The 25,438-nt window shown below is 49.3% G+C and overlaps 1 protein-coding gene across 5 annotated transcripts in view; it reads left to right on the plus strand.

Annotated features, from left to right (window-relative positions):
* The window catches only part of RBM19 (RNA binding motif protein 19), a 105,580-nt gene that overhangs the window by 29,800 nt on the left and 50,342 nt on the right, over positions 1-25,438 (plus strand). For all 5 annotated transcript variants that reach the window (XM_085326148.1, XM_085326145.1, XM_085326146.1 and 2 more), the window contains exon 22: positions 24,970-25,075. In XM_085326148.1, the coding sequence (XP_085182274.1) occupies positions 24,970-25,075 (106 nt within the window). The remainder of the gene's footprint in view (positions 1-24,969; positions 25,076-25,438) is intronic.

Genomic DNA, 25,438 nt, shown 5'->3' on the forward strand with positions numbered 1-25,438 from the left:
TTCCGTCGCGTAGGTAAGTGCACCAGGAGACAAAGCTTCTTTGCTGGTAACTGAAGCAGCCTGATAGCCAGCGGGGCAGCACAGTTCACGTCCATACAGGCAAACTCCCTTCCCCTGGAAAGGGTGGCTTCTGCCATGCTGCCTGGTGGACCCCATGGGCAATGGGATCCCCAGAACCAGGTAAGAGGGGTAGTTGGTGCGGATCAAAACTGCGCTAGAGCATGGTACTGGTGAAGCAGTCTGTATGGATGTGGACCCTTGCAGGCAGGCGACCGAGCTCAGGCTTCAGCCGCCTGGAGTTTACCAGCTTACTGAGTTTAGAGATTGAGCCCGTGCAGCTACGTTGGAGGTAGGTGGCAGTTCCTGTCCAAACACRTGCATAGGTGCACGTATGCAGTGTTGTGTCTCCAGTGTGCAGGTAGAGTCCATGCCAACAGCATTTTCACCCTGATTTGGCCCATCTCTGAAGAAAAAGCCCTGTGCTGTAGGAGTCCCAYTTTAAAGGTGGCTTCCTGAGCAGTGCAAATCAAGGTGTTGTGTACTGCAGGGCTGCATGCGTTGGAAAGAGTATCTGTGAGCCAGTTCAAGGCCATATCCTCAGGAGGTGTAAATGAACGCAGCTTCAGATGGTGCCAGCAGATGATGTGGCACTTTGTTAATGCTAGGTTTCAGCTCCCTAATTAGGATGCGAGGCCTGTGCGTCAGCCTGCTGAGCGTCTGAGTAGGAGCCTGTCTGATATCTGGGGCATTTTGGGCTGCTACTTTGTCATTGAAGCTGGGGTCTGGTTGAAACCACCTGCTTTCAACCCTGATGCTTCCTGTCCAGTTCTTCATTTCTCACCCACCTGCTTTCCAAGCCCTCTCTGCAAAAGCAACTCAAAGGCACTTGTAAAAATATAAATCTGTCTTTGGACTTTTTTTTTTTGGTGTCATTAGGAAACGACTTTGCTCCCTCCTTGCTCTCTGAACCTCTGTCCCACCAGTGTCCTTCAGTGGCTTTTAGGTTTGTGAGGGGAAGGTGGAGTTCCTCTGCTCCGTTAGGTTCCCCACCACCCTGCGGTGTGCTTCTAGCAATGAGTCCTCCCTGGAGCCTGCCAGGAGACTCAGTGGAGTTGGCGACGGGTCCCGGATGCGCAACGTCGCTGTGTTGGGCCGCAGCGGTCTCACCTGCGAGCGCACTGCGTAGTCTGGAGCTCTTCCCTCCTTGTGTCTTGTCACCCTATTTTCTCTCCTGCTAGAAGCTGTTGGAAGATTAAAGTCTTGCGTCTTATGGGCTACGCTGTGTAGTCTGTCATGTCTGATAGTCCTCTCTCCGCATGCCAAACTTGCTTGCTTCTGCAGTTCAGGGGTGTTGAAGCCCTGCATATGTTACCTTTTAAGTCACATTCGTACAGCACCTAAAATATTCTAACTCAGGGCCTGGTTGCACCATTTCAACCTGGAAATAAGGAGGCAAGGTGACCTGGCATGGTTCAGCTGGCCTGGCAGCATCGATTGCTCGAGCAACGGAGCGCCCCTGSCTGCTGCTGTGGCAGAGGGGTGGCCCCAGCTCCGGATCCGGCCCGTGCAGCTGCCACAGTTAGACCACCCCGTGTAATCCTCTTCCGACGCGTTCGGATTGTGTGTGACCTTGTTCTCCGCTGCACAATCTACCCCAGGTGTGTGCTTACAGCCCGGCTTAGCGCAGAGGATTTACTCAGCATTGTTTGCACCCGCTTCCAAATTCCAGGTCGCCAGGAGCAGTGCGCATGGAAAAATGCAGGATGCAGGTGCCTTTCTGGGCAGCAGCTTGCAGATACGTGCATTAACTTTGTGAGCTGAGAAATCCAGACRAGAAAGCAGGGATCTGCTGGGCTGGTTTACTTCCTTCACTATATTTAAATGTGTAAATGAAACTCTTTTTTTTTGGGGGGGGGGGGGAGTCCTTCTTTAAGTCACTTCCTTCTGTGCTTGAAGTCCAAGCACAGCAAWATTGGACTAATATTCAGAGACCAGCAATATAACTGACCAGTTAATTTGACTATCCAAAATGAGCCACGGGGTGGGGGARAGTGAAATAGGTTTTCAGTGCTGTTTTTCAGTTTGAAATATAAAGGTGTTTAAAATAGATAAGGAAATGTTTTAACTCTGTGTTATCTTGACAGGGTAGCTTTAAAAGGTAGATCTTCCCAAGAGCAGAAAGAAGATTTTCTTTCCATACATCTCTTTCCCTGTCTTGAATATTCATTGCAATACTTGATTTGGTCCCATCTCCCCCCCATCTTCTGCACTCCAGATACTCCATACCCACAGGTCCCTTTTTTGCTCGCCCAGAACCTCTGCTGAGGAGTTTTCAGCTGCGTGCTTTTGCTCAGTCCAGTTGTCCAATGCAAATTGAAGGAGTTTCTAGGCTGCTTCATTCTGACTTTTGCAGAAGTGTCTCCTGCCAAGGCTCTAAGCTGAACCTGCTGATGGAACTTAATTAGGTTTATGCACAGACTTGGTTGCTCATCGGTGCGGAGGGCCGTGGGGACTTGAGGAGAAATGGGGAAGGGGTGGTTTTGAAATGTCTTATTCAAATGTAGCGCTGGTATTGAGGGTTTTGGTACTTTTCTGTGCCGGGTGGGACTACAGTGGATACAGGTGTGTGCACGTGTGCTTTTTCTCCTCGATAAGAAACAAGCAGCAAAGCCTGTAGTAACCCCATCTGCCATCTCCTACAAATAATCTACTCGGTGCAATTAGTGTTRTAAGGTCTCCTTTTGTCTGAATCGTGAAGAGTATATGTGTGTGTGCCTATTACAAGGACGTGTTATCTTTTTGTCTTAGGTTGCAGCCTTTTCTCATTTTCAAAATTGCCCCTTCGCCAGGCTACCTTTCAAGCTGCCTTTGGGTTGGCAGCGGGAGGCTGCAGAATCTGCTGTGTCAGAGCCACACTGGGCTAGCTTACGCTGGTATCTTAGCTTTTCACTCGAGGAGCAATCACAATGATTATTTTTTGGTCTTAAAATTCTTCTCTGTATTAAATTTCTGGACTGGAATTCTTAGCACAGTGACATTGATCCGTCTACCTTTGTTTCTTTTGCTAGCATAGATGTGTGGGTAGCTTTTGGTCTCACTTCATGAGAAGGTCCTGAGTAAGCCTCTAATGAGTCACAGTTTTCTGCTCYGGGTGACACTGTGTCCTGTATTTGCATCTCTCTTTGCACTGTTAGCATTTTTTTTTTTAACCTCAGACCTGCTACAGCATTTCTACCTCTTCTAAGCTAGTAGGTTTTAGGCCCTTGGGGTATGGTTGCAACTGCCCACCTTTCACTGTACAAACTCTTGCCTCCCGCAGAGCCAATCCCCCACCAAAAGCTTGCTGTGCCCTGGGGCGTGGAGCCATACTGGCTTTTGCAGTTTGTGGTGCTGTGAACCTTTAAGTGCTCTTTGCTCTTGCTCAGTCTTGCTTTTCCATAAGAATCCTAGCTTGGGCAGATCACACTGACCATCTGTCTTCTCGCCTCCCTRTCCTCCTGCTCCAATAGTATCTGAACCAGCTGACCAATTCCAAGCATCTGGCAGAGGACAAGAGCTCTTTAAAACTTGGTAAGACTAAGTGTGGGAGGAAACTCCCGAGACTTGTTGTGCGGGAAGATGATGGTGTGGAAYTGACATCTGTTAGATGGCCAGAAGTTCACCGGAAGATCCCCTTAAGCATTTCCTTCAGAAGGGACATTTTTTCTGAGCAAATTTTCATCSATCTTACTAGATACCAGGGAGAATGACCCTGAGAAAACAATCTATAGGATAGCAGCGTTCTCTGATCTACTTCTTGCAAAACAACTTCTTAGCAGAGGTGTTACCCTCTGCTGTTCTGGGCATGTCAGGCTGTTCGCCTCCCAGGTGGCCTCTTGGGATTTGCCCAGTGAGGTCTGGAGGAGATGCTTGGTCATCTTCTACACCCCATTGTTTCTGACATCTTCTTATAGAGCTTGRCTCGTGCAAAGCAGTTTGGTTTCCTCGTGGACAAGGCTCAGCGTTGCAGTTTCTGTATTTCCAAGCGCAGCAGCACTGACCTCAGCATCTTTGCATATTGGGCCTCATGGCGAGCAGCACCATCTGGAATTGTGCCCAAACGTGCCCTGCAAATGCAGTTGCTAGGTGGAAGCTTGAGCCCTCCTTGGTTCTCTTCAGCCCAAGCTTCAATCCCCCCCCTGCTTTGAGCCTGCTCTCATTGTGCCAGGCTGCCAAGCCAGCAGCCAGAGGGTTAAAGGAGTTCGGGGGCGAAGGGGTGGAGATGAGGTATTTCAGCTACTCATTACTCACTGCCAACTTTCCCCAAAATCATATTAATTTCACGCTGTCACGCAGGACTGCGCTGTCTCCCTCGTCAGCATCCGAGAGGGTGGCGGCGGGGAGGCACGCGTTTCCCCCTGCACCGCGGCTGGCGTTTGGAGAGCTCATTCGTAGCCTCAGTCTTCACTGCAGTGCTGGCCCAGCGTGCCCAGGCTCAGGCTGTCCACCTTGCGCTGTACTGATGGGGGACCTGGTGAACAGGGCAGGAGCAGGGGGGCTTCTCCACGTGCTGCCTCTCCACAATCATTTTCCACCCTGCTGCTTGTGCAAAAACCCCATGAAATTAGGTCTGCTGCAGCTGGGAGGTCTCTCGTGCCCACAGCGAGGAGGGGCGGGCAGGATAAACCTGCTTTATCCTACCTGTGGGCAGAGCAGGTGCTATTTAAAAGTTGATCTTTAACCAGTTCCCTGCCTCCCCTTTTTAACACAAGCAGGTGCAGTCTCTCTCTCCCATCAGYGGCCGCTTCCCTCACTGCCACCGTCTCCTCTCTCATTTCTTCCTCCCTTTGCAGCATCTTTGGCTATTTGCTCACTGCATCTGTCGGCGCCATCACCTCTGCAGGGACATCRCTGCGTTTCTGCTATCACACGAGTCAGGGCTAGGGCTCTGGCAGTGCCTGCTCGCCCCTGCCCCTAAGCAGCCTCAGCACTCCCAAGACCTCTGTAGCAGCTGCTTTTCTCCCCACCYTTAAAGCTCTCCAGCAGCAGGGCTTCTGCACCAGTCCCAGCAGTTTTTGTTATCTGTATCCTTAGAAGGTATCTCAGCTTGCGTCCAGGTGTGCTTTTTTATTTTTTTTGTAGGTTCAGGATGAATTGCTCTCCTTTTCTCTCAGTGCATCACCTGCACCCACACTTTTTACAGGACTTTCCGAAACACATCTGCTTTGGAAGAGTGGCAACAGCCTGGTTTTCCCTGTTTGCACAGCAGAGAAGGAAATGGCATTTTAAAGGCAATAGCCCTCTCAATGTTAGTTTGCTGATGGGCTTTGCTATTTAAGACTGAAAAGCTTTGTAATAAACTTTAGAAAGGGAGTTACCTGCCTCTGGAGGAAGGAGGCAGCCTTGAGAGCTGGAGCTCTAGTGCCTGCAGAGCCCTGGCAGTAGATGATGGTATCAGCAAAGCCTGTGCCGTGGAGGTAGCATCAACCTCCACTGCCCGCAGCTCAGAGCACAGCAACATCCTATGGCTCCAAGACATACTTGGGGGAATAAGGTAGTTTGACACATGGTTGGAGACCGCTCTGAGATGGCCTGCCTTGGTGAACACCCCCCCCCCCTTCTTTGCTATTTGCTGTCGTATTTGCCTGTCCGTCTGCCCACAATAACTTTTAACCCCTGGGTAGCTAGAGGGTTTGAGAATACTGGGTTCCTACAAGCATCATAAAGCCGAACAGTAGGCTGGAAGATAAGAAGGTAATTTTGTGTTCTCATGGAGCCAAGTACTAAGCATTATTAGTGGTCATGCCTATTAGATGTTCCCGAATCTATGAACCTATTTTGTTATTTACCTCTGAGCATCAAGCTAGTACTTTCCTGACTCCCATTCATTTTTGAAGTCCYCTGTCCCTTGAAAAGGTTGTCCACTGACACGTGCACTGAAAACGGGGATCTTTCTACCTAGCCAGCATCACCAAGGAAGGTGGCATCTCTGTGGTACAGTGTGTTTCCCAGCCAGGCATTGACCTCATGAGCAGTGGGAGCTTCCAGGAAAGCTCTCTGAGCTATCTTTTTACAAGGTTGAAGCACTACACATAGCAGCTAGCTATTGTCAGGCTTGTTGTATGTGACCAATCTGCGGTGACAATCCTTAGCGTCGGCTTTTACCCTCTCCCACATCAGGGATCCTCCACTTGAAGYGACTGAGTGGGAGCTGCTCTGTTGTCTGTGCAGCTGCTTGTTGCATGTCCCACTGTTCAGAGGCGACATGAATGTGCCTTCAATTCTTCTGCAGGCTTCAGGCATCTGTTAGGGAAATGGCTTGTTCCAGCACTCCATTGGAATAGTTGAGCCTGTTTCCATCCAACTGGCTGCTAGTGAGTCTCATCGTGAAGCCGTGCCTTGCTTTCCCTCTGGGTGATATGAAAGGGGAGTTTGCCAGTTTGTGCTGTTGACCAAACTTAGTGTCCCTCAGCACAGGGATGGCTTCAGGATGCATGCAGTTCTTAGTAGAATAATCCACCTGGCAGCCAGCTAGAAACCCGGATTTGATATGAGAAACAAGCGGTAGCTCCTAATGTTCCAGACTGTCCCCAGAAGAATTTGCRTCTTTTTAAATCGGAAACTCTTTGCATTCAGCTTTTATCTGCCAGGTGGATTTAGCATCTAGCATGCGTTGGGGGCATCATCAACTGAAGGCATAGATGCTTTATGCATGTCCCAGTTTCCAGTTGACATTGAAAGTTTGGACAATGGAGCAGAAGGAAGCAGGAGAGATGTTGCTTCTAGGATCTCTGCGAGTTTGATTCCAGTCCGGCCCTCAGTGTAGCAAATGTTCAAAGGTGGCCAAGCCATGATGGTGATGGTCCTAGGGTGTTACGCACTAATGCTTAATATTGGGGCAGGAGTCTAAGGAAAGCCTGTAATTCAGCAAGTGCATCTATTCAACCTGACCATCTCTTCTTGGGGTGTCCTTACTTGTTTTCATCTCAGCCCATCCCTCAACTCCAGCATGTGACCACAGCTTGTGTACTAGCCCAGGTAGCAGCACCTATTTGTTTTGTCACTAAAAGTTAGAATCTTCAGTGGAAAAACACTGACAGGGAAACCTCGCAGCACATTCCCCAGGGAGAGAAACGAGCTCCCTGCTCTGCCTTTAACTCCCTGCAGGGTGGGAGTAAGATTTTCCCTGTGTTGTCAATGGGCAAGTCATTCCCCTCCCCTGCTTTAAAGCAGCCTCAGTATGAACCTGCTGCAGGTACAGCACGATCCATCTCAGCCCGTACTAGAAGGGACTGTGTTTTGCAGAGGCGGATCGAGCTCTGTCGCGCTCGTGACGTGTGGTGGGGCCGGTGCTTGCCCAAGCAGCCAGCAAGCAAGAGGTGGGAGCTGTTTGAAATGCCCCCTCTGGGGAGGGGGGTCTCCTCCATCCCTTTCTGGGCATGTTTCTTTAACCCCAGCCAGGCACGGCGGGTTATTTTTAAGTGCGTCATTGCCCTTGGTTTTTCCTCTCGGTATCCGTATGTGCATTGCAGCACTTGCAGGTTGGCTGGCGCGTGCGTGGCCGGCGACTGAGAAGAACGTGGTTCCCCTTCCTCTCTGGTAGCCCCTTCTTTGTATCTCGTGTTCGCGTCAAGCCCGCGATTGCAAAGCTGCTTTGCTGGCATCTGTCAGCGAGGTGCAAGCGTCTGCTCTTGCCAGCAATCGATGGCAAACACCCATGGCGTTGTGCCAAGTGTTCCTGCGGGTCTGGGCTTTTTTTTTGGTGGAGGGACCAGCAGCAGAAAGGGAAGGATGAAGGGGGMTTGAACCTAAACACAGCAATCCGCGCTTCAGCGTTTGGAGCTGCCTTTGAACCGTTCACCTGAGCTCTGGCCTCATTTGCATTTTTCCGGCTCCTGCTGGAGACCAGAGCTGTAAAATGCTCAGGCTGCGTGTTTTTGTTGGGTGGTTTCATTTATTTTATTTAAGAGGCTTCAAGTTAGGAGGGGCCGGGCGGGAGGCAGGAGGTGGGGAGCAGCGAAGCACACGCTGAGCCTTGTCAAAGCCCGCTCGCTGAGTTAGTGGGGTAACCTCGGCAGGGTTTGCCGGGCGCTGCCTCTCGCCACGTACCAACGCCGCGAGAGCTCGGTGAGAAAAACACGGGGAGGCACATCGCTGCCCTGCTGGTTCCTGCCTCTGCGCCCTCAAAAGCTGTCCGGAGTCATCCGCCTCCGTTAATGGCCAAGGAAAGAGGAGGACGCTTTCTTCCTTCCCCCTTTTGCTACCCGAGTACTTGAGCCACGTGAAAGGCATCAGGCATCTGTCTACTCGGGGCAGCAGATGGGAGGCACGTGGGAGCCCTGCTGCACGTGCCTGCATGAAGYCAGTGAATTTGATGGACAGACTTAGGCCACTGTTTCCTGGAGATCKCCTCATAAACCTGCGTTTCCCAAACTCCTTTCTCAGGCTGCTCTGCTTTTGCTTCCTTGCTGCAGTGYGTTAGGAACGTGAGCAAGCAGCTCTGCTGGCAGGTGGAAGCTCGTGCAGCCGGGGTAACTCAGTGGCTTGCTCTGTCCATCTATCTCAGCAGGATCTTCCTGTATGCAGTCGACGTAAATCTCATTTATGCTACCCTCATGCCTATCTTCAGAGCAGCGTTGAAGAAATTGGAGTCCGCCAGTGTAACTGTGCGCGGAGACGTGTGCTCCTGCTTGTTCAACTGAATTGCACTGACAAAGTTGGGATTCTGCTGCTCTGTGCAAGTCACATGCGTGCGGAGTCTTTGCTCTGAAGACCTCTGTGTTCAATGAGTTGGGCAGTCTTTCCTGGAAGCAGATGTTGCCCTCAAGGTCGAGATCTGAGACAGAGATGACGTGCCCATGGTTGTGTGGGAAGTCAGTGGCAGAGCTAGACACAGTGTTTTCATGCTCGGCTCCAACTTCATTGGTGTCTCCTGCCTGCCTTGCCTTCTCTCTAGGCCTGCTTGAGCTACTGTTGTGTGTGTCTTTGGGTGTTATCTACCCTAGAGTCYGGTTAAAGGATCTTCTAGCGATGTTAAGCCATGGCATGGTATGTAAATAACGAGAGCAGTGCTTAGGTTGTTACCTCTGGACCAGTATTTTAGTTGGTTATTTGGGCCAGGTTATATTTTCCCTTTATGTTGAACTGTTCTAACTGCAACTCTTGACTTGGCAAAAGAGCTTGTGCTGCCCTGCTGCCCGAACAACGCTCTTCTCTTTTCACAAGGCTGAGACATAAATAAGGAAGTAAATTTTTAAAAAAATTATTTTCACTGTAGTTTTCTTTGTCCAGAAAGTCCTGCAGTTCATGGGTCAGCCTGAGTTGTCTGACTTCCATTCCGGACTCTGCCACTCTTTTTCTTAGCTGTCTTGGAACAGATCCTCTTATATCCAAATGTTACAAACTTTCCCAGGCCTGTAGGTGAAGAACTTTTTTKGAGAAATGTAGTTAAAACACTGCCCATACTTGCTTAAATAATGCTTGCATTGCACGGTTACTCCTTCTCCTTCCATTCTGTCTTCTGAGAGTTTTTCAAGTGACCTGTAAAGATWTGTCCCACTGAACAAAATAATCGCCGAGGTTTAGCAGGTGTTGTAGTCACTGCAGGTTAGGAAAGAGCGACCAAGAGACAGAATGCACCAGGAGCAGGAAGAGAGCAACCTGTGTTACCACAACCCTAGATCGGACTTGGGTAACAGCTACACCTTGATTTTGAGGGCAGAGTGGAGGAATCAGGACCGTTATCAGAGTAAATTCAGTATCTTTCATAATATTCCTACATATATAACAGGGTGCTATTAAGTTGCATCTGGCCATGCTAAAATATTTTAAACGTATTTTTATATTTTTTATTTATAATTTTTGCTGTTGGTTGTTTTTCTGGAGCAGACAGCATTGGACAGTCAAAGTGCCATCACATGGGAAGTTTCAGCCTGCCAGCTGTAGGGAGGAGAARGCGTTGAGCCCTACCTTGTTGATGATTAGATGTGGCTATTTTTAATGCCTTGGCTTGTTCTAATCTGTCAAAGACTTGTGATGTGGTTAAGGTAGGCTCTTTAGAGACAATTCTGTGCTAGGGAGATCTCATGATTCTTACTGTATTTGAGTAACCAGAACAGAAGCACTTCACTTGAGCATCCACGTTCTTAATGCATTTGCATGCATTTGATCTTCCCTACGTGTTTCTCTGTTCTCCTGATGAAAATAATTAATCTGGTTATTTTTCTAAGTCACTCTGCAGCTTTACTGAGACAAGACTTAAATAAGGATTCTCTTTAAAGCAGAGCTATGTTAAAATAGCTGTCTGCCTATAAATATCTCATTGCTTCTATATTTATTCTCCTTCAGCTCAGCGCAGGAGGTTCTACAGTATCTGATTTTTTTTGGGGGGGGGGAGGAGGGGAATGCTGGTACAATCATTTCAGCCTCTTATTTTAACTGCAAAGCTACTTTTTCAGAAGTACACCCAAGGTACCCCTTTGAGGGCCCATGAGGCATGACTGAATCTCCGTTCTGTGTTTACTGCTTTGCTAGTTGTTTGCATTTTCTCTTCTGTCTTTGCAGCTAGCTGACTCATAAGAATCAAAGGGAAAGTAGATTTGTACTGGGCTCTCCTGTGAATACTATTTTTAGCATAACTTATTTTTGACCGTAGCTGCACTCTGATCAGGATTTTCAAAAGAGCCCAGGAGAGATAAATCCCCAAATCTCAGTGCTGTTCAGGCTGTGGGTTCCTTTGAAATCATGACCTGCTCATGATTACGGTGGTGACTTGGTATCTCCTAAGCCCTGGTCCTGCAAGGTGCTGCATACAGGGAGAATTATGGCTTAGGACCACAAGCTCTGAGAAATGCTTTGCAAGTGTGGAGGCTCTCACTGAAGTCCATGCAAGGATTTGCCTGGCAGAGATTTCRTGGGGTTTTGGGGTATAAGGGTCATGATTCTGTTCACTTGTACATCTCAATGAGAATGACTGTGGGAGTTGCAGGTCAGAAGCTGTAGTTTGGCCTGATAGGCATTTGGTCCTGCAGTGGTCCTTAGAGGTTAGTGTGGTATGAGGATGGGAAGGCTCAGGAGAAGTCCTCTATTGGTTGTCTGGATAGAGACCATCTTGCCTTGCAAGAAAAATCTCTTCTGTTTTGGTTTCCTCTATACCTGAATGTCTTTTCTGTCCCATAGAAAGAAAAAATTACTGTAACCTCAAAGAGAAAGTGGTCAGTTAGGTGAAATGTCAGAATTTGAGAGTAGCCAAGAAGCCAGAGCCGAGGCTTTGCAAAACAGTTACCACAAACAAAACAGTGGTGAATTAACTGTTCTCCTCAGAATCAGCGCTATGCCCAGCCCTTTGGTTATGACTTGTATATATCCAGAATAAGTTGTGTAATATATAGTTTTCCTCCAAAATTGCTACTGCTAGGATGGATATGTGTTAGTGGCTCTACCAGATGGGGACTCTTGGTGGCATCTTTTGGAACAAGCACAAATAACAGAGCCTGTGCAGTAATTGAAATGCAGCAGCAGCAGCAGAAGGGTCTTATGGGGAAAAGGCTTGGGAACTGAGCGAGTTTGCCTTTTTTTTTTTTTTTTTTTTTTTTTTTTTTTTTTGGTAGGATGGCAATAGTGGAGAAAAGCAGCAAAAAAATCTAAATAGAGTGGGATTTTCAACCTCTCTGCAAGGTTTGAATGGCTTCTTCTGGCATAGATGCGCAGTGTTTGCTATTTTAAAGTCCTCTTAAGTCATCAGCTTGCACGATTTTGGACCATTGTACAATGTGAACCCTTTCTTGCAGAGTTCAATTTAACTCCAGTGGTAGTGTTTAAAACAGTGGTCTCCTAAAGCTTATGAAGTTCCCCAGGCCAGCTATGCATCGTGCCCTGCCTCAGGATCTGTGCCTTGGAAGCTGGCCTGAGGTGTCTTTGAAATTTTGAACCCAGAGATGCAAAGTTTCAGAACAAAAATCTTGTTGCGCTTAATGAAGTAATGAATCTTTGGAGTCTTTAAAGCATGAAAATAAATGTGGATAGTAAGCCGGTATCTTCTGGAGTTGTAAGCATGCTCAGTAAGTCCTGAGCACTTTTCTTTGATCTTGCCAACTCTAAAATAGATCTATGACAAGAGGTAGATTAAAAAAAGCTCCCCGCCAGATGCTTCACCCCATGGCACATGCTGCCCTGGCAGCAAGGATGAAGAGACACAGGTAGGGCAGATGTTAATCCAGTTGTGCAACACACGTGGGATGCGCTGAGATATTAAGGTGAGGAGCTTGGAAGGAARGGACCTGCAGAAAAGACTGTGCTTTTAAATATAACCAGAAGGAAAATAGGAACAAATCAGAGATTGCTGCGTCCAGTCCTCTCTTCGACAGGTGCACAAAGGCTGTGTACGGGTTTGTCGAGGGAGGACAACAGGGCTAGCCAGACGGTTTTATGGATGTCCCTTCCAGAGGCTCCCGCCTGGCTGTWAAATTCTCCTGCAGCAAAAGCCTGATCGCTTGAGCTCCACCACCCAGCGCTCCCCACCGTTCTTTTTGCCACGTTGCCCAGTTAAATTATTCTGTGGGAGCCAGCTCGGTAGGGCTAAATTGCTGCGACAGTTGTACCATAGCAACTGTACCTGTCTGTGGCTGTCGTTGTCCTCCAGCTGCAGCTGAGAAGCTGTTGAAAAATAATCGTTATTTGGGAGCGGAGGGGGGGACTACGGGAGGCAGAGGGAGGCTGTAAGACAGCGCAGTCCTCCTTCAGCGAGCGCGACGAATCCGTACGGACCGAGGAGGGGAAGTGCCCCTGCTAACGCTAGCCTTAAAGCAAATCGCTTTGAGGAACCGGATCTCTCGCGCAATGTTAACGCGCASAAAGTGGGATTAAACGAAACCAAATTAGGAAACCAAACCTGATGCTAGCACCTGTTAAAAAATGAGTTAAGTGGAGGGATATTAAAATTTTAAAACTTACCTCTGTGCTGTGATGAAGGATTTAAAAATAATAATGACTGTTTTTTTTTCTTTCTGCTTGGTTTTCAGAATTGGTTTCTTTCTGTTTAGCATGCAGTCTAATTGCGTAATTACACGATAGACTGGAGTAGAATTTAGTGCGTGTAATACCAGTCATAAAGAAGAGCCCTAATTATGTATATCTTCTCAGGTAAATAATACATCAGGGGCATGGAGTGGCCTAATTACTGTTCTGAAAACCTGCCTAATGACTAATTTACTTGGAATTTCAGAAAGCTTTTGATAAGGTCCCTTATAAGCAACTGTTAAGGAAAATAAATTGAGAAGGGGTAAAATGTTTTGCTACATTTTTAACAAACAGTTTAAGCAATGGGGAACTGGCATTGAATTCTTATCTCGTGTCTTGAGGAGGGGGAAGGTCCTGTGGTTATGTATTGGTCTGGGGCCAAGGCAATTGCAGTTCTGATCCTGCTTTACCATGAGCTTCAAGGGAGGCTGCTGCTGAATGAACCTGCTCTGGAAAAATGGGACTTAATATCTCTTTAGCTTGAGTGGGTAAATTTGTAATGTCCTGGGTGCAGCACGTCTATGTCTGTGTAGTCGGTGGCGTTGGGAACATTTACAGTGTTGAATATCTAAACATCTTTTGAAGAGCTGAACCAAAAATTAGGAGAAATCCAGAAAGAGCCAAACTCTGTTTAGTTTTACTACCCCACCTAAAAGGCGTTCAGAGATTAGAGAGTAAGGGCGATCCAAAGGATGGAGCAGCTTCCCCAGAGGCTGAGACCAAGCRGGCCCCGGACTGTTTTTACACCGATCTTGTGAGCTCCCTGTGCGTCCTGGAGCCACCACCAGCACGCCGTGCGCCGGAGCAGCCACTGCGATACATGGAGCTAAGAGCTGTCGTTAGTCTGGAGAGCGCAGAAAGACACAGTGATGAAACTTAAATCAACAACACAAACAAGCGAGTCAACTGGTGGTCCCAAGCRAGAAGAGAGCACAGAGCTGACAAGCAGAAGGAAGGCAAAAGACATCAACTCATTAGCAGGAGTGTTAAGAGAAAGTGGATTTGAAGTGACATCCAGAAAACAGGGATAAGAGATCCAAAGACTTGCAGCTGGAAGAGGAGGGAGAGAAAAGAGTCCTGGCAAAACCTGCAAGGATGATATCCTGAGCCAGCGGGACAGTGAGGATGGGGGTGAAGGAAGAAGAATGGATTTGGCCAGGAGTGTCGAATGGGAGAGGGGAGCATTCCCAGGAGGCAGGCTCTGGGTGCTGCGAGGCAGCAAAGCGAGAGATGGGATGAGGAAGACGTGACCAGCAAGGCTGAGCAGAGGCGGATGTGCTGAGCCACCGTGGGACCGAAGAGGGAATGTGGAGGCGTGGTGTTGGGACAGGATGGAGAGGCAGGAGCGTGATGTTGCAGATTCCTCTCCCACCGCACGTCACCCCAGGCACTGTCATTCTTCCAGGTTGATTTTTACATGTATTTGTTGGCAAAGTGTCATTTTTATTTTGTCACCTGAAGGCGGGTCTGATTGGCCAGGTGCCTTGCTCTTCCCAAAATTCACATAAATTTAAAAAACCAACCAACCAAACCAACCCACTCTATGTGCCCCTCTACTACATGTAGCACAAAGAGTTACTGCATCTTGATCTCTCCTTTGAGCACTGCTCTGCCCTGCTGCCTTTCAACATCCCCCTGGTCCAGGGAGCCCTTTGGAGAGCTGTTTATCCCTTCCCAGGGTGTTCGGGAAGCAGGCGGGAAGAGACTGTGTGAAAGCAGTCTCGGGTTTTGGCAGCTCTGGCTGACTTCCAGCCACAGCCTCCTCCCTCTGCTATCTCACAGGTTTTACTTTGGGTTTCTTTTTATTCTTGGAGAAACTGCAAAAGCATGTTTCCGACTGGAAGAGCCAAAGCGAGGGAGTGGAAGGAGGGAGTGGGTGTTTGCAAAGGGGAGGGGGGGGGATTAGCATGAAAGGGTCCTCTGCCGAGCTGCGGAGAGGGAGCCGTGGCAGAGATAAAGTGCGAGGGTCCTTTGTGCCTCGCCGGCGACATGCTAATTGGCTTTTCCTTCCTAGCAAACTTTGCAAACGATGCTCTTTAAGTCCTCGGCGAGATAAACAGTTGCTGTGGCAGGTGTGCCGAAAGCGCCGTCTGGATGTAATTAGACATGTTCGCGAGAGAGCACCCGGAGAAATCGAACAGCGCCATTCGTTCTGGGCATGTCCTGGAGGGCTCCTTCCCTCCCCTGCCGCCGGCGGTGCTGCTTCTGGAAATCCTTGGTCGCTTTCAGCCAGATTTGAGGAAGGTGGAAACCTGGCTGGTGTTAATTTGGAAATAGAGCCTGAGAAAAGGGGAAAGATAATGTTTGTGCTGCAATGACAGAAAGGTGATGTAAATCATCAGAGAATCTCCGTGTAGGAGCAGGAGGTGAGAGGTGGGCCTGCTGGAAAGCAGATGTCCTCTTTTCCAGGTCACACAGAGCAGCGTGCTTTTCTCCCGCACCTTTCTCTGGGCGGCTTCTCTTTCTTGCAGAACCAAATCACCCTCTTAGACAACTTCCACTTTTTCTGCTGCTTTTGCAGTGCATCTGTGATTTTGTCTCTTGTACCATTCACGTTGCACRTTCTTTTTTTTTTAATCCCAAATCCCTCTGCTGCCTCCACGGGTTAATTGAAGCCTTGCATGACTGCGTGAAATTGGTAAGTAGCAGCCGTGGCTTTGCAGGTGGCAAGCTTGAGAAATGGGAAAGATGTGGCTTTGGCAAGATCACCAGCACGTGGGAAGCTGAGCCAGAACCGGAGCCTGGAAGTCCTCGTTTCACTCCCCGGGGTTGCTGCGGGGCAGTCAGCTCCCTGGGAGCCTCTGCAGTTGCTCAAGGGCTGCAGCGTCTCTTGGTGTTTGGTCCTGCCTGCCTGTCACCACTGATGGCTGGCAGCAGTCCCAGAGAACATGGTTTGAAACAGCCGTTCCTGGTTTTTGTGGTCTCTTCACATAGGACTGAGTTAAATTGTGCTCCATATTTAAAGCCGTGTTTTAGACAGAAATCTGTGTTGTGGGGAAACTTGGTGTTTCTTTGAGACCTATGACTCTTCCACCTTGCTTCACTGTAGTGATACTGCTCTGTCAAGCAGTTTTTTAAAGTTTCCAAGGAATGAGTTACTTGTGCTTTGGGGGGAATACGAAGATATGCACTATGCAGGACAAGATCATGCCATCACGGGCAGCAACTGTCTCTGCTGTTACCAGGAAAGGGGCAGGTCTGAAATACTTGTATGCAGATGAAAATGCTAGAGGCATTTAAACTTCCATGATATCATGTGAGGCGTGGATATGGGCTTGAATAACTCTGAAATCTTGTCGAATGGGAGCTGGTGAAACTCCTAACCCAAGTAGGTAGTGACGCTTCTTTTGCGTGATGTAGAAGAGGCAGCCCACTACATCCACGAGCACAACGCAAGCAGCAACTTGCACCTGGAAATGCAAGTAAGGGACTCGTGTCACTTTGAAAGGCAGCGCTCTCTGCAGTAGAAAGGGGCCCTTCTTGCAGCAGCACTGGAAGTGAAGAGCAAGTAATTACTGAGGGAAGACCCCATTTTGCTGCAGCACCAGATCAAGAGGCCCCCAAACAAAGACAACGGTGGTGGGCAAAGCAGAGAGGAAGCGTGAAAGCCTGAAGGTCTGTGTAGTAAAGAGCAAGGAGTGCGCACGCCTTTGTACCGCKTGGTTTTCACAGGGGCTTTGAAGGAACAGGAGGTAGTTCGATCATCCAGCACATCTCCAGCAGAACTGTCCAGTGCAGACAGAGCGGTAGGTGAGGAGCTACTGCAGGAACTGAAGGACCAGACTTTTAGGCTGGCTTGAGGTGGGGACAGGGCAGTCAGGGACCTGTTTTTCAGGATTGCTCCAGCTGTGCAGCCTGTGTGCTGGGGAAGAGCCAGGGCACCTGAGCAGCTGCAGAGTCTCTCCAGCCATCGTCTTTCCCCATTTCTGTGCCGGAGGTGGAAGCAGCAGCAGTGAGACACTTCTTTCGGCGTGTCAGGAGGCTTTACTCCTTCAGTGGCCACCTGCACATTCATTTGTTAATTTTCAGAGGTTACCGAGGAGACATTATTGATGATGATGATGATGATGATGGTAATAGGGGAGATAGGTGGCAGATTAATTCCTGAACTCTCTAACAGGATTTGAGCTAACAAGAGAGGAGGGCTTTTTTTTTTTCCTTCTTCCCTCCCCCCCGCTCCTTTCCCTTCCTCCTTTCAGATATTTCCTGTGCTGGGGATAACAACACCAAGGAGTGTTAAATTGGCTCTGAATGTCCACCCCTGGCTGTCCACATTCTTGTAACGATTTCATTAGCTTGAATTATCCACGTTATTTTCTTGTAATGGGATTAGCCGTACTGGAGTCAGCTGAAGTCCTGGAGCGGGAGGCGGGGAGGGACCTTCCGCTGGGTATTTCATTAACTCTCTCATGCAGGGGGTGGGACTGACCATGACTCAGCCCAGGGGCAAAACCATTTGGCAGGGTCCTGCATTCCTAAAGGAGGAAGAAAGAAAAAAGGGCCATTATTATTTTTTTTCCCCCTATAATCAGCAAATCGGTGCAGAAGCAGACACTGTCAGAGAAGTAATTTGTTGGGGGAGGGAAGGTCCTATTTGGGGGCGATAGAAAAAAATAAAATTAAGACGACCATTGCAAAGCAATTGAATAAATTGTGCTGGGTTGAAGCGCGGCTCAGGCCTGCTGCTGGAGAAGGTGTGCGGCGTGGGAACGGCAGGGAAGGACTTGTGTCTCTTCCGGGCTTTGTGCTCWCTGCCCAGTGCTGCTGCTGGCGAATGGTTAGCTGGTGGGCTTCCRAGTGGTGGAGCGCAGAGCGGAGCCCACGTCCCGGTCGGCCTGGTTTTCTCACTTGAGCTCCCTCCTAGGGCTGCCAGCAGTCTCGGAGAGTTTACGCAGCAGCAGGGCTCTAGGGATGGTAGGGCAGTTGTTACAAATCGGCAGGAGAGGAGTGGGGAGAGGAGGAAATGGTGGCAGCAAGAGCAACCCATGAGAAGGTTGGCAGGCTTCGTGCTAGAGGTTTTCATGACCAGGTATCCAGGTGATTATTTTTGGAGGGGTTTGTTAAAGGGAGGTAAACTAGGGAAGGGTTAGCACTGTTCTATGCAGTGGGACAGCTGGGTATATTTGGAGAAATGTAAGGACTTTTTGTTTGTTTTGCACGAAGGTCTGCTCTGGAAATGGACAACGCTTGGTCTTTTCAGCCATTTGCATGGTTTGGAGATGTCAGCTGTGTTCCTCCCTATGGAGCTTTGCAGCCAGAGTCTTTGATCCATTTGTAGCTAAGGGCATATCAAGATTAAGGAGAGTGAAGGCAAGTTCATGTTTGAAACTTGAAAATAATGATTCAGTTTCAGCATTTTATCATCCTAATGGTCTGAACTGCATAAGCATCTGATACAGTCTGCGGTGATACTGCTGTAGTACCGCAGACCCGAGAGGCGCTTGGCTAAGAAGAGAAAAGGCCTGTCACAAASCTTGCAGTTTAAATACTCCTACTTCAGACAGAGGGTGGTGTGGACGAGGGTTAAGAACAGGCAGAGCAGTAATAGTCAGAAGGTATCTGACTGAGTTTTTTTGCTCAGCAAAGTGTTTGGCTGGTTTCCTGGTGGGCATCTGCGGCTTTGGATCTTGAAAAGTTTGGAGTGAAAAATGGTACAGATAGGTCTAGAAAGGTTTGTGCCTGTTTCGTAGTAGTACTAGGTTCCTGTGTTTRGTGGATGGAGGACGCTTTCCAGCTGGATTAGTGTTCAGCCTGATCTATAGGTGTCTGTCATGTGAGAAACTGCAGAGTTGTAAAACATGATTAGTAGGTGGTTGCTGGTGACTGAGGCAGCAAAGGCAGTGCAGTGGGAGACCAGATTTGGGTGTCAGGGTGAACGAGCRTAGGAAGAGGCTTGGAGGGAAGGGGCAGAAATTCAGACAAAATGTGATGGGAAAAGAGCTCTTTAAAAAAGAGGTGATGGAGTTAGTGACAGAAGATGGTGCTGACAGYTGTATGTCTGGTGATACTGAGGTGGAAACCTGGAGGAGTTTTGGTGATGCTGTTAGCAGAACAGTGAAGGAGGTTGAGGGAGCTGCAGAGTGTGAACTTCTCATGGACATCTAGGGAAGCAGTCATGTTGGCAGAGGAAGGAGCTTTCTAGAGAAAAGCTACATTCCTGTACTTCTTCATGCTTCTGCGTCTTTCAGGTTCTTCGTCATATTGAATGAGGATGTGCAAACACCTTCTAGTAAACAGTCAGACAAAGCCAAATGAGCAGTGTGTTGTCTACTAAGATAGACTGTGCTCTTTTTAACAGCAATATAATGTTCTATAATTAGCAGGCAAAGGACTTGCCTCCCCAGCTGGCCTGTGCTAGAAGAATATAATTACAATCCCAAGGAGTGTTGTTCTTCTGACCTGCTGCCAGCTAGCAGGTTACATCTTGCAGCATGGAGGAGAAATCTACTTCTCTTCCCTCTGCTTAGCCAATAAAGTGARGTGATATCTGCAGAACCACTGGAAAAGTTGCCAAAGGAGCAGGGAAGTTGTCGGTATGCAGGAATGGCAGGTAGGCAGTGCTCAAGGCCCCGTGGCAGTGATGAGTGCCGGTGGTGGGGAGGGTAATTCTTACGTTCACACAGTCCCTCTTGGCTTCTCTGGGCTGATCCTCTAGAGCCAACTGAACATCTGTGTTTCTGTTGAGTTCCAAGATCAATAACTCGTTGAGGAAGAGTTGTGACTGACTTGATCTGTATCCATGTTGGTAGTTGCTCAGCCGGGGCCAATACAAGATTTTACTGGTTTATTCTTTCGCTTTGTAAATGTGGACCAGCATGAAACAAAGGTTCTAATTTAGGAAATATCTTGCTCCAGTGTTTGGTGGGGCCTCTCATCCCTTCTAGCCAGTGGGGTAAAAACATGCCAAGCGTGGGACAGCAAGTTCAGGCCTGAGCTCAGATTTTGCCAGCTTGGTTGGCAAGCTGCCTGCGGTRTGTAGGGAATGCAGGCAAGCTAAGGCTGGGAAAGCTGAATCCTCCAAATCCATCTCGCCCTTCTACCTGTGCTCTACCTTCCACCCTAACCCCGCGTTTGCAGGCTTCCATTCGGTGAGTTAATTCTCTCTCCCGAGGTAGCGGCTTTCGCTGAAGCTGATGAGTGAAATCACTGTGATTGCTGAGAATTGCCATTCRGACACCATTTTTCCAGAATACGCAGGCAGGAGAGCAGAGAGGCGGTAAACCAGCTGAGTGCACTGCAGGCTGCTGGGTGGTTTGCAAACTCACTGCCTCCACAGCAAAGTTCTTGCTGTTTGCTTTTGCCTTCCAAACTGCCYGTGCTAATCGTGAGCTGCTCCATGTGGAAGTTATTTACATAAAACATTGTGCTTTTGTTTTTGCTGCACACCTCGGCTCYAGGAGCAAGTGAGAGAGCGCTGGTTACAGATGAAATCAGAGCAGCCCGGTACAGTGTGCTCCTAAGAGCTGCAGGAGTGTCCTGCCACAAATCTAGCTAGGTATGCAAGTCTGGCACGCGAAGGGAGACTGCAATCTTCTGCAAAGTTAAGCTGGGCTAACTGCAAGCAAATTGCTATCTCAACAAGGAAAAGACTTTGCTTYTGTGACCTCCAAGTCCTTCAGCACTTAGGCTGTAGCTAAGTCCTAGCACTGGTGCGCGGAGGACCGTGGAGCACTTGGAGAATGTTTTGATGCAGGTGGGTACAAATCCAAGCTGCTGTGCCTGGGCTGAGCTGTCTGGATCAAAGCCAGTTTGGGTCTGGAAGCTGTGTAACCGCGTTAGCTGCACGTTGGGCACAGCACCCTGTTAACATGGCTGTACTCCTTTCGCCCTTGAAGAGCTCTGCTTTATATCCAGCAAGCTCAGGGTGTCCGTGAGGTTTACGCCTATCTGTCACCATCCAGGCACGTAAACAGACACAGAGATGTTCATCGTAGCACTGGAGTTGTCACTTGCCCTGGTGTACCGTGAACCAGAGTCACCGACTGACTTTCTGCTCCAGACCTTACGCTCTTACGTCCTTGGAGCTCAGTTTCTCCCTAGCACCAAGACATCGGAGCTCAGGTCTGGTTCTGAGTATCCAGTTTGGAAAGAGTCTCCGATCACTAGGGATTCACACACTCGTGCCAGTGCCACAGACTTCTCTGCAAGCTATTGTGTGCAGGGAGGGGAGCCAGCGTGGCACGGCGCTGTGCTCTGCGTGAGCTACTCGGACAGCTGGGTGTGATGCCAGCGCTTTCTGATCTCCATCCAATTTGCCACGGAGAGAGGAGAGAGACATCAGCCTCCAAGAGGAAACCCCCCCTCCTGGGGTGGGCGCTGCGTTTCCACGGTTGTGGCGGCAGGCTGGAGGATTTGCATACATCAGAGCTGCCTGTGCTGCAAGGGGAAGGAGGTGGCAGATAGGACAGCTCTGAGCTGCTGGGAGCCCACCCACCTCCCCAGCCATTCCCGGCTTTGGGGAAGCACATGTTTTAAAGCAGCTGAACTGGAACTTACAGATGAGCTGCAGTCTAGCTGTTCACATATTGACCTGTGTAGAAACTGCTTTCTTCCCTCCTGTAGTCTTGCTTGGATTTTGCCTGGGTGCTGGGCTGCATCCCTTTCCCTTCCGCCGTCCCTGCATCCCTGCGTTTTGCCTTTGGCACGGCCGTCCCAGAGCTCSACGGTTGCGGCCACGGCATTGATGCAGCCAGCATGGGAGCGAATACGGTGATGCCTGGCTTCCCTGTGTAAGACAAACCTCGCGCTGCAGGAGGTAATTGGGTTCCCTCTACCTTGATTCCCCTCCTCCCAAATCTGAAGGAAATAATTGGGAAAAAAAGAAGTGTGAGCCGCTGCCTTGTGCAGGAGAGGAGAACATTAAAGGCGCACTCTCTCCACTTCATTCACAGCTCCTTGGATGGTAATTGCTGTGTTGTGGTTTCTAATTAGCGCCRCAGTGGGAGGGAGGGTGTTTTACTCCTCAGCCCCAGTGGGGTCAGCTCTGTCTCTGAGCAGTGTCTGTTATGCCCCTCTGTTCTCCTTACTCTCCCTCTCCGCCTGCTTCCTATTGAAAGTTGCGCTGCAATTTCCTCTGATGCTCACGTGTCTCTGGGAGCTCTTGGTGGGTATGGCTGTTCTTTGGCTCCTGCCTGTCCCATCCTTCACCTCTGCAACCCTTGCCTTCAAATGCATGGATGCCTCTTGGCCAGTTCTGGTCTGRATTGGGTCCAGGTCAGGGCCGCCACGCTCTCTGCACTGTCTTTCTTTGGGCATGTCTCCCAGCGTGGAGTGGCACTGGGTTCTCACAGTGGCACCCAAGGTGTATGGTGCCCTGCTGTGACCTTGGTCCTCATTCTTCCAGCCACAGGAGCAGAGGATGGCAGGGCTAGATGCACTGCAGTCCAGCAGAGATCCTTGGGGTGGTCACAGCAGGTCAGACCAAGCTTCAGTCCTGAGCCTGTCTCCACCTTRGAGTGTAGATATAAGCAGAGTATGRCAYGAAGCTCACTTGTAGTGCCCAAGACACCCAGAAGGGAATGAAATCTGGCTGTCCCTGAGGAGGGCTACAACCTGCTTCTGATTGCTCTCATGCCTTCTGAGCAAATCAGGATTTTCTTTYTTAGGAGCTTTATAAAAGTGATCCTAGAAGATACGCAGGGGTTAATAGACATTGTGGTGATTCATTGGAGCCAGGGAAGAGTGTTGGTCAGACAGGGCGTTGGGTGAACATGTCTTGGGGACRTGTCTTGGGGACGGCGTGAGGTGACGTAGCACCTATCTAGTAGCCACCTAACTCGGGCTGCTCTAAGGGAAGAGCAATCTCATGGCTGTGGCTGACACTCTTCTCCTGTCTCTGCCCCGGCTCRTGTGCGAAACTGTGATTCCTTTCTGGAGCCCAGACTCCCTGCGGTCTGTGGCTGCCTAACTCCTGCTAAGCATCTCTGAGATGTCRTTGTAGAATTGCCCCATTCTGGGTGTCACGTCAAAGGGAGATGGTGTTTTAGTGCCTACCAGAGCCAAGTGTTTTCTAGTAAATTCTTTGTGGTGCTGCAAGTCCTGCAGACAATATTCTGTTCCTTTCTAGCAGTGGCCATGACACCGTTCATGTTTTCTGTGGTGTGATAGGTCAGAGCAAGGCCTCGCCTGCCCATGCCACCCACTGTCTGTCTTTTCTAAATCTCTTTGGGGCAAGAACTCTCATTATCTGTCCCTTTAGCCCAACTAGGTCATCCAAGGTAGTACAAGGCTGCAGCAAATGAAGGAGCCAGCAGCAGAGCTCCCGCATTCCCTGTCATCTGCAGCCACCTTGCAGGAGGATCCTTCAGCTGCAGGAAGCCAAGCAGTGTTCGTGCTGCTCCCGCAGCCGAGCATCCCTGCTTCCCAAGGCTGCTCCAGCTCTACCGTTTGTGTGTGTTTGTTTGTTTGTGTAGTGTCATCTCAAAGGGAGCAAGAGGGAGGGAGGGAGAGTGAGGAAGGCTCTGAGGAGGAGACGTGCGGATTCATTTTGAGGCTTCATAATGGTACATTTACACACCACGTTGCCTAAGGAAATTGGGTAGATGAATGCCTGGTCATGCTGCCAGTGCACCGGGTTAACTCCCAGGATTTAGCTTATATCATTTCACGAGAGCATTTATGGCCTTTACTGTGTTTATTCCTGGGTGCTCTTTGGCACTGCTGCATCCCAGGCTGCTTTTGTGYATGTGCGTGTGTGTGCAGATTTTCAAGTAAAATAACACATCTACTCAGACCCGGTCTACATTAAATATTTATTGCCTGCAGTTTGTGCATATGTGCTTGATAAATGGCCATAAGGGGAGGGGAGAAGAGAAGGAAGCTAGAGCTTGGATGCAGAGAAAACATCTCCTTTGTCTGGGAATTTCTCTGAAGGGTGGTATCTGAGAGGGCTTGTGGAGCAGTGGGCTGGACCATACGAGTTGTGAGTCCTCTTGCAAGCTGAGCTGTCCCTCAGGTTCTGTTTTCAAGTTTTATGGACAAGATCCAGGTCGATGAGCTGGGCTCGTGCTTTAGTCAAGTTAATTCTCAGCGGACACGAGCGTTGTGGCGAGGTGTCCCGCAGACGTAGCCTGCCTTTTCGCTGCRCTGTGTCCAGCACCCGCCGCTGCCAGCCCGAACGCGCACCCTTCAGCTAAATGGGAACCCGCTTTATTTCCCTGTCCCTGTCTTTCTGTGTTGTTGGCACTCAAAAACTCATCTGAATCGTTGCTGGATCTGGGAGAGTTTCCTCTGGAGCAAGCGTGGGTCTAGGGCCTGATAGATTCAGCTGTTCCCCTTTATACGCTCAGCCAGCTTAAATACAAGYGGTTTTATTCTAGCAAATGACAGAGGTTAGGTTCCTGGCTACGCAAYGAGAAGTGGAGTTACTAAAGGAAAGGTGAAAAGTGAGGAAATCCAGCCTGAAAAATCATAGCCAGCGTCAGCAGAGCAGAGCGATCGTACCTCTGTGAACACGGCACGTAGACCAGGCGCCCAGGCACGGAGGGAGTTGTTGGGGAAGGAGCCTGCTCGCGGAGTGGTGTTCAGGCATCAGTGATCGCAGCGTGCTGCAGCAGGGATCTGCAGAGGTGCAGACAAGTCGCTTTTAATTACAGTCAGGAGCACCCTTGCCTAGCGCTAACGTCGTGCTACAGGAGATGCTTTTTGCCCGGCCAAAACAGGGTATGGGCATACAGGTTGGGTCCTTGGTTTCTGCAGGTTTCCTAGGAGAGGGGAATTTCAGCCGGTAAAATGCAGAAGACTTTTGCTGTGTTAAGCTTTGTAGCGAGAAAGGATGGCCCTTGAAATCCCAGCTGAGTTTTCATCCGTTACTAGGTGCTTTGGACATGCGGCTCACAGGAAAGCGGAGGGGCCGCAGTGCTCTCTGCTTGCGTATATCTGTAATTGATAGCACCGTGCATTGTGGTTAAAAAGCTGATSCTTTGCTTGATCTCAAAATGCCTTTGCTTATTTTCCTCTGTCTTTAATTCACAGCACCTTTGGTGAACTGAAAACTGTCCGGCTGCCCAAGAAGATGGCAGGAACGGGATCTCACCGTGGCTTTGGCTTCGTGGATTTCCTCACCAAGCAGGATGCCAAGGTGAGACTTAAATGTGCCAAGTTCTCTTCCTCTTCCAGCTCTGTCCCAGACCTTCCAGCTCTGTCCCAGACCGATCAGACTAGAAGGCGAGGAAATGAGACGTGAGGCTATGTCACGCTGAGGGATTAGCCCAGATTCGGGCAATCTCTCTATTCCTCAGCAAAGCTGTAGTGAGGCTAAAACCCTCTTGCAGGCAACTGCTGAAGGCTATTTCTCTCCTTGTCTACACTTGGATTTGCAGCCCATGGGGAATCTGGCCAGTGAAGGTGGGATATTGGCAAATTGTCACCTGAGGTAAAACTAAAACTTAGGACCATTTTCCACTTCTGTCTGGTCAACCAGCTTTTCACCTGTGGCCTTAAA

Source organism: Rhea americana, unplaced genomic scaffold (genome assembly GCF_003343005.1).
Source record: "Rhea americana isolate MKP2758 unplaced genomic scaffold, rheAme1 scaffold_128, whole genome shotgun sequence".
Classification (NCBI taxonomy): domain Eukaryota; kingdom Metazoa; phylum Chordata; class Aves; order Rheiformes; family Rheidae; genus Rhea; species Rhea americana.